Genomic DNA, 16,324 nt, shown 5'->3' on the forward strand with positions numbered 1-16,324 from the left:
ATCTATGAAAGTAATTTTAACATGTATGTTTGCTATGTTTAGTTATGAGAATATTCAACCTTCAAATTCAGTCTCAACACTGTTCCTGAGTAGCTCTTGACATATCTAAAGAAATGCATTAACTTACTCTTATTTAACTTATTCAATATAAACGAAAACAACTGAAGGACGATGGCTAAACTAATGGCCAACCCTTGCCATACTAACAAGTTTTATATTGACAGGACTATCCCCGTGCCTAGCCACAACAGTTGGGTTTCAACAAAATTCTGTAGGAAACACCTTGTTCTAAATAAGATCTAGACTGAATATACTAGCCACATTGGCACCACAATCAAATCTGCATGAAAATAAATCACCCAACAAAATAAGGTATGCTGTCAAAATGTGTTTTACTAACACAATGCATGAACATGTACCAGAGCCCAACAGAGGAAATGGAAAGTCTTCTAAAATTACAGATTTTCCATAGGAGTCAAGAACTTGGCTGACAGTGACAGACTGACAGTACAGTCGTTAGTTGACTACGAAGCTCAGAGCAACAATTTCTGTGGCATACAACATATTAATGCCATTAGAAACATACTAATGGCTACATAATTGGCCATTTAAGTAACAGGAAGGGCCAGTCTCAAAGTGCTACTATTCTGTAAACCGAAACAGGTTCAAATAACAGGTATGCTTCAACTTACAGTATACATCAAACAAGTATACTTTACCAGGGTACACTTTAACAACAGAAGAGTTCAAGATTTTGTCCATTAGCTCAGTAACAAGCTGAGTCTATTACTTCCAAAAGAGAAATATGAACTTAACAATGATCTGAAAAGCAACATAAAATGTTCTTATTGTTTAGCACAAGCCTTTCTCTTCAAGGCAGTGATTCGATTTCTGACGTAATTTTTTACACCAGTCCAGTTGCGGTCTCTCAGTGCATAGGGCTCTGCATTGATACACCGAAGACAGTCAATCTTCTGCGGTACCTTGCAAGCGTGTATGAAGCGCATCATGTGTCTTTCAACAGCACGCACCTCACTGTCATCCCACTTACGTTTAGAGTTATCTCTATCTGTAAAGAAAAGAGAAAAGGGGATGTCAAGTTACCCTTCTGTCAGTACCAATGTTAAATGTGCAAGGACAACAGAGGTCAAGTGACAAACAATGGAAGACCATAAATAGTTGGTTAGTTACAAGTTAAGAGTTTTAAAACGAAAAGGCATCATAGTTTGTGATTTTAAATTACATGTAAATTAATTTAAACTTATCTGAGGATAATATGAATGAGTTATGTTAACTACTTTTACTAATTATCCAATACTACAACCTGCTATAGGACTGCTACAGCATGTACTGACTGAGTACAGTGCAGATTCTGTCATCATACCCAACTTTGGGGTTTGACTGGATACATTACTGTCACTTAGTACAAAACATGAATCCTATCTGAATTTTACCTTGATTGAGAGTGGCATCAGAAGAAGTGGGGAGAAGGGCAGATGTCACCTCTGCCTCATGATCGTCTTCAGCTGTGGTGTCCGTGGCTGAGTTGGCGGTGGCAGGCTCATCCTCATCACTTGATACGTCTGGTTCTTGTGAACACTCAACTCTTTCTGAAGTGACAATGTAAGAAAACCAAAAAAAAAAAACCCTTAGGAATAGTAGCCTTAAGATTAAAACTCAGAATGGACTTCCTGCATTACTTAAATTACACATTTACACAAGTAGTTTTGTATATTAATATTATAGATAACATGATTATACACATTTGCCAATGAGGAAAAATACAGAGCAGTGATGATGCATTTCTCATGAGACAATAGCCATGGCTCACATCTAACCTTAATATAATTGTACTAATATACACACATCCATACCTTCAGGGTCAATCTCAATGTCGTCAAGGGCTTGACCTTTATACTTTGAGAGGGTCCCCTTCTCCACCGCCAAAAGCACTTTGCTCATTTTGGCGAGCTGTAGTGTTCCCTGTGGCAGGCGGTAATACTGCCTGTGCACACGAATGTCGTGACCCAGAAAGTCTGCAAGTTGGTCTGATTCATTTTCTTGAAGATTGAGTACCTGTGACATTGTAGCGATGTGCTTTCGCAGCCTTGTTGATGTTAAGACCTCTGGATTTTTAGCACCACTCTCCCTTGCAAACTTTTGGATGCATTCTCCCCCTCTGTAAGCAGACAAAGCACCTGGTCTAGCAAACATGTAAAAGTTCTCTTTGAGGACTCCACACAACTCACGAGTTTGAGCTAGGAGCTCCATGGCTGAGAGCATTGATGGCTTTAGCAGCACAGGGACTGCTCTTCCTCGTTTTCCCCGGATTTCGACTCTGGTGAAGAAATCACACATCTTCTTCTCAAGAGGGGTGAGACAGGCCTCCATGTCCTTGTTGAGTTCTGACTTTTTCCTCGCCATGAAAGTGGCAAACTCCATCCTGGACACCTCTCCTTCTCTTCTTCTGTTGAAAATGATCACCTGTGCCAACGTCACTTTGGCAAGTGTTGCATAGCTGTTTGCAGAGGGAGAGAGTTTCATCATTTTTTCAGCAACATCTTTAACCTTCTCCATGTGAGAGTCCAAACATTTGACGTCTTCAGTGAAAGGTAAAATTGGAGGTGCATTCCACTTCAGCTCTTTCATAGTGGTTGTTGCGCCTCTGGTTATCAGTGCCTTCCATCTGAAACTTTTAATGGTCTTGAATTCACGAGCATATTCCACCAGGGTGTTGTCTCTGTTGACTGTGGACAAATTATCAGTCTCTACTAGCTCGCAAAGTACACCCAGACTGTGGCCAACTTTTAGGGCTAAGGAAGGTGTGAGAAATGTGTTGTTCTCTGGGTTGTACCCAGCCAACTCTTTCACTGCAGATATCACACTGCTGAAGTTGGATGGGTAGATGAGTTCCTCTGCTTTCCGAATAGAAGTTTTCTTCTGAGCAACTACTAACAGTCGCCCAAGTTCTCGAAGTCTTTGTCTTATTAAGTCATGTCTGTTCTTTCTTGACCCGTTTAGATCAAAGAGGTGTTGTCCAAACTGCAGTAGAAGTTTGTCATTTTGGATCGTCCGAGTGACCTCATCATAGGTCATGCAGGAAATCACACTCTTCAAGCCCTCACTAATCTCATGAACAACAGCAGTTTTAAGGGCACATTTGGATCGAACTCGCTGCTTCCCAGTCCTGGATTCATCATCGGTTTCTCCCCGGGCTGGACAGATTTTCATGTGCTTCCACAGAGTCCTCTTGGCATAGAGTCCTTGACAATGAAAACAATGAATAAAATCAAAAGCAGATCTAGCTTTTCGAGGTCTGTAGCAGGCCTGGAGCTCTCCAGCTCCCTTACTTACAACACAAGCATTATAGGCAAAGTTTCCACGCCGTCTCAGAATATTTAACGCATTGCGTCTCTCTTTTGAGTTCTTCGGATATAGAAATGCTCTGGCAACCTCTTCTACATTTCCGTGCACAGCTTCCAGGTGTCGTGCAATTTTTGAAAAAGGCTTGAGGCAATAGAGACAGTAGTTTCTTTTGCTATATACTCGACGACTTTGAGACTTTGAGGGAGGGAATACTTTGATTGAGTCCGAAAGATGTTGGATTCTGCTTTTCTTTGGAGTGTTCGAGTTGCTCTTCTCCGAATGAGGAGATGACCTCTTTCTCTTCCTTGGAGTGTTGGAGTTCCTTTTCTTAGGGCTGTCTGTGGTGGGTTTTTTTACGGGAGTTTCAGAATCAATGGCTTGGCTTGTTGAAGATAAAAGGGGATATCGTAGAGACAGCAGAGGCTTTTTTGCAACTGGATAGAGTTCTATGTCCTCATCAAGCTCAGAGGAACTTCCTTCAGAGTCCGGAGCGTAGTCTGAGTCATTATAGTCTGTGTTATCGGATGAATCAGGGGATTTTTCCTTATACCTAGGGGCCTTGAGGAAACAAAAATGCAAAGGTTGTTGCACTGTGTTGATGGACTGCACTTTTATTACATAAACTTTCTCTCTTTTAGCTGTATATGGGAAAAATAAGGCACATTTACCAAATTTTATTCAAATAAAAGAGATAATTCACACATCAAATTGTACACTACTGTTATGACTCAGGGTGCAACAGTACAGGTGTTGATCCTGCACCAACTGAATATAGACATCATGGTCTGATGTACATATTCATACAACGAATACACTTGGCTGTCAAATGGCAAGAGAATTTGTGAGATTGTTACCATTCTGAACCATACTCCTCACGAGTAAACTGCAGTAATGTGCCTCAAAGCTGTTTTCCAGCCATTTTTAACGTAAAAAGCAAAAGATGACACAATAAATGAATACAAAGAAGACGACACTGTTGCACTATCGCTAATTCACAAGAGACAGTGGAGCTGGAGGACCCACCCACTGCTTTCAAATCAGCTCTAAGGGAAAGGGTGCTGGGCTGGCATTGTTCGACAGTTATTTCTGAGTGGAAACATGTCAAACATGCTAACACATAGACAGCATCACTAACGTGTCAAACACTGGAACAAGGTCATAAATAAATAATGAACAATATTCCTGCCATTTTTAGGGTAGATTCTAGATGTGAAAGGAGGCAGGGCCAAAGGAACTTACAACTTAACTTAAATTACATTTATGTTTGTTTTTTTGTTTTTGTTTTGTAAATCAGCCCTGCATAAAAATCTGACATATGCGAGTGTGTATGTTCATTGCTTAATGCATTCCCAAACAAGGTGAAGTAGCTACTTCTCTTGTCTCTTCTTTTTGAAGACTTTAGGTTTGCCATATTTAAATCAATGATCATCAGTTGATAGTTAATGCAGGGCTTAAATAATTTACATTTTCCATGGTTTTAGCTAAGTTTGGTATCAGCCTCTATAATCCGAAGTCATTTGCTTGCTCTTGTTATTGTATTTAAAAGGCAATTTATTTAATAAAACATTTCTGAGATTTTGTGCTTTGTTTTATTGTCTTTTAAATCAAATTTAAAAAATCAAATTTTTAAGTAGGTCGAAAAGAATAACTGCACTACTGTCAGTTAAAAATTGTTGAACCAAACTCATTCTAAACCGTGATGTTTTTATAAATGATGCCAAATGATAACACTGATGTTATCCATGTTGTGGAAAACTGCTGAAAACCAAATAACAAGCTAATGTTACAATGCAGTAGTGTCACCTTTGTTGTTGCTGCTGCTGGCTCTCCACTGTCCACTAGATCACTGGCCATTGTTGATTCATCCGTCGATGAAGAGTCTGATGAGGCTAGTGTCTAAAAAGACAAACCAAACATTCTATTTGCAATATTCAAATTCAGTTTGACTTTACAAAAAGGCAGATGAATAGCAACCCTTTCAATGCTATAATAATGCTCGATTAATTAAGAACATGTGAGTGATTATAAACATGGCCCCCAGTCTAATGTGAACATACTTGAATACCATCATGCTCCTCCTCAATGGCATCATCCAAGGGAGATTGTGAAGTCAGCTGAGGAAAAGATGTGAGAAAAAATGAGAAATCATCTAAAGCAAACATGATACTCTGTTCAAGTACAATAACAAAACTTTCAGTAATATTAAACCAATTGTTATTAAAATAAACATTTTGATAATGCCTTATTCTCACTAATGTCTAAAAGTAAGCAAGTCATAAAAGAAGGCACAGTATCCTGTCTCTTAAATTCTGTATTTCTATAGCTGTACATAGCTATAAACATGCATTACATTGAAGTGAGGAAGCTGCATTACATTTACAGCCATGGTTTGCAAAACCATGCATCTGCTGGCAGATGGAAAATAAAGTGCACTAGAAATAAATAAATTAAGAAACATAAAGTATTCATCTAAACATTCCACAAATCTTGTGCTGGTAATTTCTTTAAATAGTTGTCCTAATTTCAATATTTTGTGCCAGAGTAGGGCTGGGCAATAAAACGATATCCATATCACCCAGCCCTATGCCAGAGGTATTTTGCCAATTTGGAATTGGGGCCTGAAAATAAAAATGTTACCAGTTGACAGACAAAAGTTTTAATTTCAGATGTTTTTTCTATCACTGCTTATGCATGTTCACAGGTGCAATTCATGAGTACAATTTGGACTTATGGCTGCTGTAAATCATATATTCTTATCAAAAGTGTTGAATAGTTCCAATAGTCATCAGTATTATAGAGTGTTTGGTCAGTAAACCATGTATCTCTCTCTCTCTTTCTACGCAGACAAAAAAGGAAAAAAATGTTCTGGAATCCCATCGCACTTAAACCAATCAAGACTGAGAACTCATAAGGAGGCAGTCTGGTTTCCTTGCTGAAGCCACAGAAAGCAGGATCCTCCTGTTCTGTGTCTCATTTATAAAACATTGCACAGGATCCATACTAAAAGAGCATGTGCGCCCAAAAAACGTAAATGACATGCCCTAAAAAGAAAAGTAATCAGATTTTTAAAACGGTGCCTATACATACTGGCACTCAATGTTCTCTTTATTTTAACAGTCCAGCTGAAATTGTGTGCACGTGGATCAGCCTCATATTTTGCCCTCTACACACCCAAATTAAATTGGTCAAAACATTCAAATGGTCCAACTGAGGGGAAGACAAGAAAATAAATCTCTGTATTTTTAGGCTCTACACTGATATACATTTGGTATTATTGAGTACTTAATTTTTAATTGTAGGTCAAAGCCATATCTGAGATTACTTTTGCCAAGATTACTTTTAATGAAAACAGACTGATCAAAATAAAATGCAAATGGCTGCCTTCCCTGTCCCTGGCAAATATATAAACCGGTTTGCAGTGACTCTCCTAGTAATACACATGAGGAAAAGAGTTGGGCAGACAGCAATGTTCACATTACTCACAAGAGCATCCAGTTCTGCCGGTTTCTGAGCCTGCCGTGCACGCTTTAACAGAATCGTGGTATGTTGTCTATCTTTAGCATTTCGCTGCTCCTCTGCAATTTTATGTCGATTGAAGCATTCCTCATGGTGCCTTCTCAGTTTTGCCATTCGACACTATGAGGACAGCAATTAAATTAGATAAGACCTTGTTCAGCAAAGCAAATATTACCTGGAAACACAACACTTAACAGTCAAAAATGTGCAATAATGTAATAGCAATTACATTGAAAGATGAAAAGTGGCTGGTATTTGCCCCTGGACTGCTGCTGTTGCAGTTGATCTTATCTTCCATTGGAGATGTATCCACAGGACCAGATAACAGCTAAAACACAAAAAGCATGTGTGCATGTGAGTGAGCACTCTTTGACCAATGTATCAAATCTTAGACCCTATGCACTATATGAAGGAAAAAAAACTGGTGGTTTTAGGTTGACAACATAAATTGGTATGGGTTTGGCTCTAGAATATTGTACTATATCGCTGGTTATGCATTGCAATGTTTTGTTGGGGTGTTCAAATTTATTCGAACGAATTACAGGTAATTTTAAATTTGTTCAAACTTGATTTGTTGATAAACTCACAGCCCTAGTAAGAACACATATAGTGGAATAATCAAAGGTCGATATAAACCCACTTAATAAAACAAGAGCCTTTGATCTGCATTTTCAAAAATGAACCTATTTAGTGGGCTTTATGTCACATCTGGTAACATTTTAACTACTTAGTGTTAACAAGAGACGTTCAAGCAAGTTAAACTTAGTTTAGTTTGTCAGATTACCAATACCGTCTCATCCCTGAGGGATTAAGTAGTCTATGCAGTAATGTGGCTCCTACCTGAGGTCTGTCACTCTCATCCACAGTCTGCTTCCAGACTTCAGGTGATGATTTCTGCTGGAAACAGAAACAGGATACAATTTAAGAAACCAACAAGACTTAAAGTTTGAACTTAAGTGTGTGAGGATGTAGGTGGCTCCATTTATGTCATGTCTGGGAACATTTTAACTGCTCAGTGTTATGAGACGTTCAAGCAAGTTAAACTTAGTTTAGTTTGTCAGTCTAGACATACTTTTGGGGTCGTTCAAAACACACACACTTGCTGACCAAACCCAACTGGGGACGTCCGTTCGATGAAACCTTTAGACACCAGTTTGTCAGTCTAGACATACTTTTGGGGTCGTTCAAAACACACACACTTGCTGACCAAAACCAATTGGGGACGTCCGTTAGATGAAACCTTTAGACACCAGTTTGTCAGTCTAGACATACTTGTAGTGTGGTAATTGACAGACAGAGTCCATCCCAACAGCAGACACACAGACATGAGAAGTACTTATGGACACAGACTACTTGGGCTACCATAAGAGAAGTGCTGGGAGGTAACTCATGCTCACTGACCCACTATATACAACACAGATTACCAATACCGTCTCATCCCTGAGGGATTAAGTAGTCTATGCAGTAATGTGGCTCCTACCTGAGGTCTGTCACTCTCATCCACAGTCTGCTTCCAGACTTCAGGTGATGATTTCTGCTGGAAACACAAACAGGATACAATTTAAGAAACCAACAAGACTTAAAGTTTGAACTTAAGTGTGTGAGGATGTAGGTGGCTCCATTTATGTCACGTCTGGGAACATTTTAACTGCTCAGTGTTATGAGACGTTGAAGCAAGTGAAACTTAGTTTAGTTTGTCAGTCTAGACATACTTTTGGGGTCGTTCAAAACACACACACTTGCTGACCAAACCCAATTGGGGACGTCCGTTAGATGAAACCTTTAGACACCAGTTTGTCAGTCTAGACATACTTTTGGGGTCGTTCAAAACACACACACACTTGCTGACCAAAACCAATTGGGGACGTCCGTTAGATGAAACCTTTAGACACCAGTTTGTCAGTCTAGACATACTTGTAGTGTGGTAATTGACAGACAGAGTCCATCCCAACAGCAGACACACAGACATGAGAAGTACTTATGGACACAGACTACTTGGGCTACCATAAGAGAAGTGCTGGGAGGTAACTCATGCTCACTGACCCACTATATACAACACAGATTACCAATACCGTCTCATCCCTGAGGGATTAAGTAGTCTATGCAGTAATGTGGCTCCTACCTGAGGTCTGTCACTCTCATCCACAGTCTGCTTCCAGACTTCAGGTGATGATTTCTGCTGGAAACACAAACAGGATACAATTTAAGAAACCAACAAGACTTAAAGTTTGAACTTAAGTGTGTGAGGATGTAGGTGGCTCCATTTATGTCACGTCTGGGAACATTTTAACTGCTCAGTGTTATGAGACGTTGAAGCAAGTGAAACTTAGTTTAGTTTGTCAGTCTAGACATACTTTTGGGGTCGTTCAAAACACACACACTTGCTGACCAAACCCAATTGGGGACGTCCGTTAGATGAAACCTTTAGACACCAGTTTGTCAGTCTAGACATACTTTTGGGGTCGTTCAAAACACACACACACTTGCTGACCAAAACCAATTGGGGACGTCCGTTAGATGAAACCTTTAGACACCAGTTTGTCAGTCTAGACATACTTGTAGTGTGGTAACTGACAGACAGAGTCCATCCCAACAGCAGACACACAGACATGAGAAGTACTTATGGACACAGACTACTTGGGCTGCCATAAGAGAAGTACTGGGAGGTAATTCATGCTCACTGACCCACTATATACAACACAGATTACCAATACCGTCTCATCCCTGAGGGATTAAGTAGTCTATGCAGTAATGTGGCTCCTACCTGAGGTCTGTCACTCTCATCCACAGTCTGCTTCCAGACTTCAGGTGATGATTTCTGCTGGAAACACAAACAGGATACAATTTAAGAAACCAACAAGACTTAAAGTTTGAACTTAAGTGTGTGAGGATGTAGGTGGCTCCATTTATGTCACGTCTGGGAACATTTTAACTGCTCAGTGTTATGAGACGTTCAAGCAAGTTAAACTAAGTTTAGTTTGTCAGTCTAGACATACTTTTGGGGTCGTTCAAAACACACACACTTGCTGACCAAAACCAATTGGGGACGTCCGTTAGATGAAACCTTTAGACACCAGTTTGTCAGTCTAGACATACTTGTAGTGTGGTAACTGACAGACAGAGTCCATCCCAACAGCAGACACACAGACATGAGAAGTACTTATGGACACAGACTACTTGGGCTGCCATAAGAGAAGTACTGGGAGGTAATTCATGCTCACTGACCCACTATATACAACACAGATTACCAATACCGTCTCATCCCTGAGGGATTAAGTAGTCTATGCAGTAATGTGGCTCCTACCTGAGGTCTGTCACTCTCATCCACAGTCTGCTTCCAGACTTCAGGTGATGATTTCTGCTGGAAACACAAACAGGAGACAATTTAAGAAACCAACAAGACTTAAAGTTTGAACTTAAGTGTGTGAGGATGTAGGTGGCTCCATTTATGTCACGTCTGGGAACATTTTAACTGCTCAGTGTTATGAGACGTTCAAGCAAGTGAAACTTAGTTTAGTTTGTCAGTCTAGACATACTTTTGGGGTCGTTCAAAACACACACACTTGCTGACCAAAACCAATTGGGGACGTCCGTTAGATGAAACCTTTAGACACCAGTTTGTCAGTCTAGACATACTTGTAGTGTGGTAACTGACAGACAGAGTCCATCCCAACAGCAGACACACAGACATGAGAAGTACTTATGGACACAGACTACTTGGGCTGCCATAAGAGAAGTGCTGGGAGGTAATTCATACTCACTGACCCACTATATACAACACAGATTACCAATACCGTCTCATCCCTGAGGGATTAAGTAGTCTATGCAGTAATGTGGCTCCTACCTGAGGTCTGTCACTCTCATCCACAGTCTGCTTCCAGACTTCAGGTGATGATTTCTGCTGGAAACACAAACAGGATACAATTTAAGAAACCAACAAGACTTAAAGTTTGAACTTAAGTGTGTGAGGATGTAGGTGGCTCCATTTATGTCACATCTGGGAACATTTTAACTGCTCAGTGTTATGAGACGTTCAAGCAAGTTAAATTCATGCAAGGCTTTAAGGCATCAAAAGCTGGATACCACCCAACTCTAGGATACATCATGGAAAGGCACGTTACATTCATACTCAAACAACCAAAATAAATGGCATCACAATTTAACTCAAATGCTGGTGTACCTGTTTGCGCCAAGGCCAGTCTGCATCGCCGTAGTTGTATGTTACTTCTTCACCTGGGGTAATGTCTTTTATAGCAAACAAGCATAGGTGTGGCATCCCAACAATATCAATAGTTTTCATCTTGCAGTTAGGCTTTCGGTTGTCATCGTTCACCAGCCTTCCAAGCGACTTGTCTTCAACTGATGCATCAAGACTTAAGAAAAAGAACAATAAAGTTGAGACCAAAAGTTGCTAACTTGGTTTGTATACAGTGTTCAGCATAGTAAGACAGTTAAAAAAAACGTAAAATTTGGATAAAGAAAGACTGGAGAGAAGGGAAAGTTTAATTCAACAGCTGAGCAAGCCACTGAAGTATGACATGAACCTCGTGCTGGGCGCTGCGATTTTCTCAGTTTTACCATCAACTGGTGTTTTTTTTCGAGAAGGATTATTGTAGAGATGAAAGCATCACAATATCTGTTACTGGGGCTGATTAAATGAAGATTTACACTATATTTCAATTTTCGGGTCAAAGACGAGACGTCTCAATTTCAGGGTCCGAAGCATATTTATTATGTAATAAATAAATAAACATTTTAAAACACTACATTATGTTCTCCAACTCACTCCTCTTTACTTACTTATATCATTACCTATTGTAAGAAATAAACATTTAAGGAGCTATGGTGCTCAAAAGTACCAAAATGTCCTTCCTGAGTAACGTCCGGGCTTAAATCTAACTATAAAAATTTGACAAAATGGCAAAAAAAATTAAGAAATGTATACATAATCTACTGTGGTGTTGTTTGCAATAATACCTACTAATACAGTAACAACCCAAGGCTTTTTTACATTTTTACACAAGTAATACTTTTGTCCGCATTTTTGGATTTCCCTAATGTCCTCACTGGGTAACAGACATTGAAATTCCACCATTACCCATAAAGCATTTCTGTAGTCATTTGACCAGCTACATCATAATCAAGAAGACTCTGATGCACCCAGACAACTTCTTGAAAGGTCAATAAGTCTCTCTTTAAATGCTGATATTTGGACCTTTTTGGTCACTGGTGTATGATGTCCTAAAATCATGTGTCTTTCTGGATAACGCTTATAAAACATATGCTGGTTTTATTATTTAAAAAATGGCTTTTCCATGTGAAATCTATCATTGATGTGATGAAGACTACGTTATGTTTTAGTTATCTAGGCCATTGTTTGGCCAAGTTTTGGCGGGAAAATAGCTTATTTGTCCTCCCTGGATGACAATATGTCCTCCTTGGATAACGAAGATCTTCTGTTACCCAGGACATGTCCTCTGTTATCCACAATGGACATGTTGATGAATATAGTATTTTATTTCGTATTTTGTCAGTTTTTAAGCATCAAGTTGATATTGTAATATTATATTAATAATAGACTTATGTGTGTCTGATATTTTATGATGTTTAGTTGTATTTTTTCTTCAATTCATGATAGAAACAGTTAAGATTTCCTTCTTCTTCCAAGTTTGAACTATGAACATGTCCACATATTTCATACTACATGAACACTTTATACAGTACATCCCTACATACATCAGGTCCTACTCTTTCTGAAAATGTATGAATTTACATAGTGAGATCCTCAGTTTTGAGTTATGAAGATTTGTTTGGAGCCTAGCATTAAAATTAATGTTAGGCCTCATTTGTGATCATTCAAAAGGCAGAGTCGTTAACCCCCCGCACACAATTTATGAAATGCCAGCAAAATTAATTTATGAAATGCCTACATTTAACCCTCATACCGTCCTCAAGGGTCAAATTGACTCCATCTCTTTCTTTCTTTCTCTTTCCTTCTTTCTTTCTTTCTCGACCTGACTTGTCTTCTGTTAAACGGTCAGTTCTGTTTTTGAAATTGAGATTGAAAAATCATTTTTCAAATATTTAACAGTTCTCAGTGTCTCTCCCTTTGTACTATGTATGACTGTTGAAAAGATATATTCATGAGTCGTGAAAAACTTTGAAATCTTGCAGTACGTCATTCCTGGATAACAACATGTCACTCCGGGTAACAGTGATGCAGTGAAGTAATCTAACCTAAAATGTAATATTATCTTACACAATCAGGTTTTCTTGAGTTGAGGATACAATGACAAATATTTTTGCCTTTACTGTAAAGTATTCTAATACATTTTCCAGTTTTTTTCTCTTTTTGGCATGAAAGATTGTACGATCAAGAGCACCTAGTAAGCCCATTCCAGTATAACTAACCAAATATATCGCAAACATTTTTGATAAAACTATGTTTTTCTGAGCAGTAATTGTTTGTTTAACTCTAAAAATTGATATCTATTAACTTTTATAAGCTAACAATGGTAGAAATTTGAATTATTTTAAAATCCATTCCCGTTACCCAGGAAGGACATTTTTCATACATTTTGCATACAATCCACAAAAAATACGCAAATTTTATTCTTAAAGTTATTCTGTTGTTGAGTTGTATACAGAACAGTCTAATAAACATAGAAAGAGCTTAAATAGGCATTTTTAGACACTGTCATATATTTTCACATTTTAAATCCTTATTCGTCTTTGACCCTTTCACCTGACAAAATGTACTTTATTTTAGAGTGAATATCCATTTTACATGAGGCCAGTGAAGACACAGAACTCTAGAATCCAAGTGCTCGTGAAGTAACCATGTTTAACCATCAAATGTCTCATTTGAGTTTTCCTGGGTAGAAAACTGTACAGATAAGGGCTGGGCGATATGGCCTAATAATAATATCATGATAATTTCAGGCATTATCACGATACACCATATATACCTCAATACTTTAAAAGCTCCTCTAAAGCATTTCAAGAATGTGTCATTCGCACCTTTTGATGCATACAATGACACCAGTATGATGGTTCAAGTCGTCCCTGCAACATTTCTCCACATTAAACGTTCCTGTTTGTAATATATTCCATCAGTGGTTTCTGTGGATTTTTAAAATGTAATTTGCATGGAAAAAGGGGGAAAACTGCCCATGTCATGCATTCCTACGGATTACACCTGCAAGGAAGGGCATATTCACTCTTACTTACCAATAATTTTTCCCTTTCCACTGAAAATCAAACAGGAACACTGCTTCTGTGTCATCATAGTGCCTCAAAGAAAGGGGGACGTCCTGTTTGAGAAGTTTGCCACGGTATTCAAGCACAAAATCTCCTATTCTGAAAGCCTCAGTAGCAAAAACACCCCGACCTTTAAAATAAGGAAAAATAAAACACCATATCAATATTTTTCATCTACTACAGCAGCATGCCATATTTTAAATCAGAATCTACTGTTCTGGGAGCTATAGCAAAGCTGTGCAACAATATTGTGTTAGATGGTGGGCCATCAGCAAAGTCTGTGTGTGCCTTGGAAGTTTTCAAAACCACAGAGTATTACTAAATTCACAATTATATAACAAGTAATGAATGGAAGTGTGGACATTTTTTTGATTACAAGATGCATCATAATGCAGACATGAAGACTCTGCATAGAGACAGGGACCTTGTAGCAAGAAAAAAATACAGGGTGTGCAGCAGCATTGGGTGGAGTTATTTCTCTGAGCATCTGATTCATTACATGTATGTACAGAGACTTTAACCAAATATTACCAAAATGGCTCAAAAATACTGCATAATCCAGCTCTCCCAATCCACATAGACTTATTAACAAAGTTACCTTAATAAATGAGATATGCATCAGATGCAGTGTTGACTTAACAATAATAGAAAAACATTAGATAAATCAAAAATACAAAAACTAACCTTTGTGCAGATTGATAAAACGCTCTTCGAGTCCAGCCTTATCAATTTTCAGCTGAATGTGTTGCTCTGCATCTTGTTGTGGAGTGACTCGTTTCTTCTTCCTCACTCTCTCCATTGAACTTCCAATGTTAGCCATCCTACCTGTTGGAGAGAATACTTATCTATGAGACTCACTAAGATCAGATTCTCAGTTAACTAACATTAGTTTCATACATGTTTGGACATAATTTTGTATTGATACCATACCTAAACACTAAAGCAGACTATCAACCCTCATAATAAAAACCTCTTAAAAAGCAAATGCAATGTGAAGGTCATTAAAGTATTAACCCTTTTCTATCAAACACATTGCTTATTTATATTATACACACAAGATGGATATATTAAAGTTATTTATAGATCCCCTTTAAAATCTGACAATGTACAGTCCTGGAACACAATTTCAATTAAATAATTGGAACAATGTGTTTTCATTACAATACACTAAACACATTGGCTTGTAGCAAAGTTTAAACCACACCTGATTGAAAAGCTTAGTGCAAGACCCTTCAAGAAATAACGTTAAATAGCGGATCATTCTTATCACTGCAATCAGCAAAATCTACTCAAAATTCAATAACGCATCCCCTCCTCGAAAGACTGTATAATTATTTATTTTTTTAATCACAAACTGTAATAACATTCACAGAATAAGGCTCACCAAGACTGGCGCTAATCTGTGCGCTTTTTTTCTCTCCAAACTAAGTAGTGCACCTGTGTCCGAGACTCACTCTGCTAGCTTACTTCACAATTAGCCTGCATAGCTAATGCAGCTATGACATGCTGCATTACCTTTAACTGTCAGGACCAGGATCTTTAATACAAATGGCGACAAAACTCTTTGGCCTTAACTTGCATGCTGCAGTGACAGGTAATCTAACTGCTAAACCCTGCTACGAACTCCAGCACCACAAGCTCCCACTACTTAGCATTAGTTAGCTAACAGCAGGTGTTACGGCCATTAGCGCTCAAGCTTAAATGTCCGGTCATCTGCACCAATTCAACAGAAACTAGGAAGCAGCACTTTTTTTAATTTATTTTTTTACGGATGTCAGTCATTAAACGGCTGGATGTTGGCACACTGCACAAAACCCTGTTGTTTCAATAAAACGTTTTGCTTACCTTAAAATGTTCCTCCTCCGTGGCATCCTGCTGGCATTCTGTGCAACACTGACCATGGCACATGCGCAGACCTGCCGGGAAGACACGCACGTGCTACCTTTCGGAAGTGGGGGGGGGGGGGGCGGGCGGGGGCGGACTTTACAATGTAGTTTTGCTTATTGGAGCGGTGTTAATCTTATTTTTGTAGTCGTGTGTGGATTGAATGGTGCATTATATGAGTGTTTTACACTTTAGTCAGTGGTGACTATTTTTTATTGCATAAGTCACAAGAGTACAGACCTTTTAGAAAATAGCTATAAAGATATAATAATAATAATAATAATAATAATAATGATAA

General features: G+C 38.6%; 2 protein-coding genes across 3 annotated transcripts; both read right to left on the reverse strand.

The window, feature by feature from the left end:
* Positions 1-538: 538 nt before the first annotated feature.
* LOC131963036 (uncharacterized) lies at positions 539-10,349 on the reverse strand. The gene is made up of 13 exons (XM_059328174.1): positions 10,338-10,349; positions 10,187-10,243; positions 9,647-9,703; positions 9,005-9,061; positions 8,363-8,419; positions 7,723-7,779; positions 7,112-7,210; positions 6,850-7,002; positions 5,424-5,480; positions 5,170-5,262; positions 1,875-3,924; positions 1,455-1,610; positions 539-1,069 (listed from the first exon to the last, which is right to left on the reverse strand). The coding sequence occupies exons 1-13, from the start codon at positions 10,347-10,349 to the stop codon at positions 846-848; spliced, it is 3,129 nt and encodes a 1,042-aa protein (XP_059184157.1). The 3' UTR covers positions 539-845.
* Positions 10,350-10,450: 101 nt separating this feature from the next.
* LOC131964280 (N-lysine methyltransferase KMT5A-A-like) lies at positions 10,451-16,043 on the reverse strand. 2 transcript variants are annotated; one of them, XM_059328414.1, is made up of 4 exons: positions 14,827-16,043; positions 14,113-14,272; positions 11,063-11,255; positions 10,451-10,780 (listed from the first exon to the last, which is right to left on the reverse strand). In XM_059328414.1, exons 1-4 carry the CDS (start codon positions 14,960-14,962, stop codon positions 10,667-10,669), a joined length of 603 nt encoding a protein of 200 aa, XP_059184397.1. In that variant the 5' UTR covers positions 14,963-16,043; the 3' UTR covers positions 10,451-10,666. The 2 variants fall into 2 exon arrangements, with proteins under 2 accessions (XP_059184397.1, XP_059184396.1); XM_059328413.1 differs by having other exon boundaries at positions 10,451-10,783.
* Positions 16,044-16,324: the final 281 nt, after the last annotated feature.

This window comes from Centropristis striata, chromosome 3 (assembly GCF_030273125.1).
Source record: "Centropristis striata isolate RG_2023a ecotype Rhode Island chromosome 3, C.striata_1.0, whole genome shotgun sequence".
In the NCBI taxonomy this organism is placed as follows: Eukaryota; Metazoa; Chordata; class Actinopteri; order Perciformes; family Serranidae; genus Centropristis; species Centropristis striata.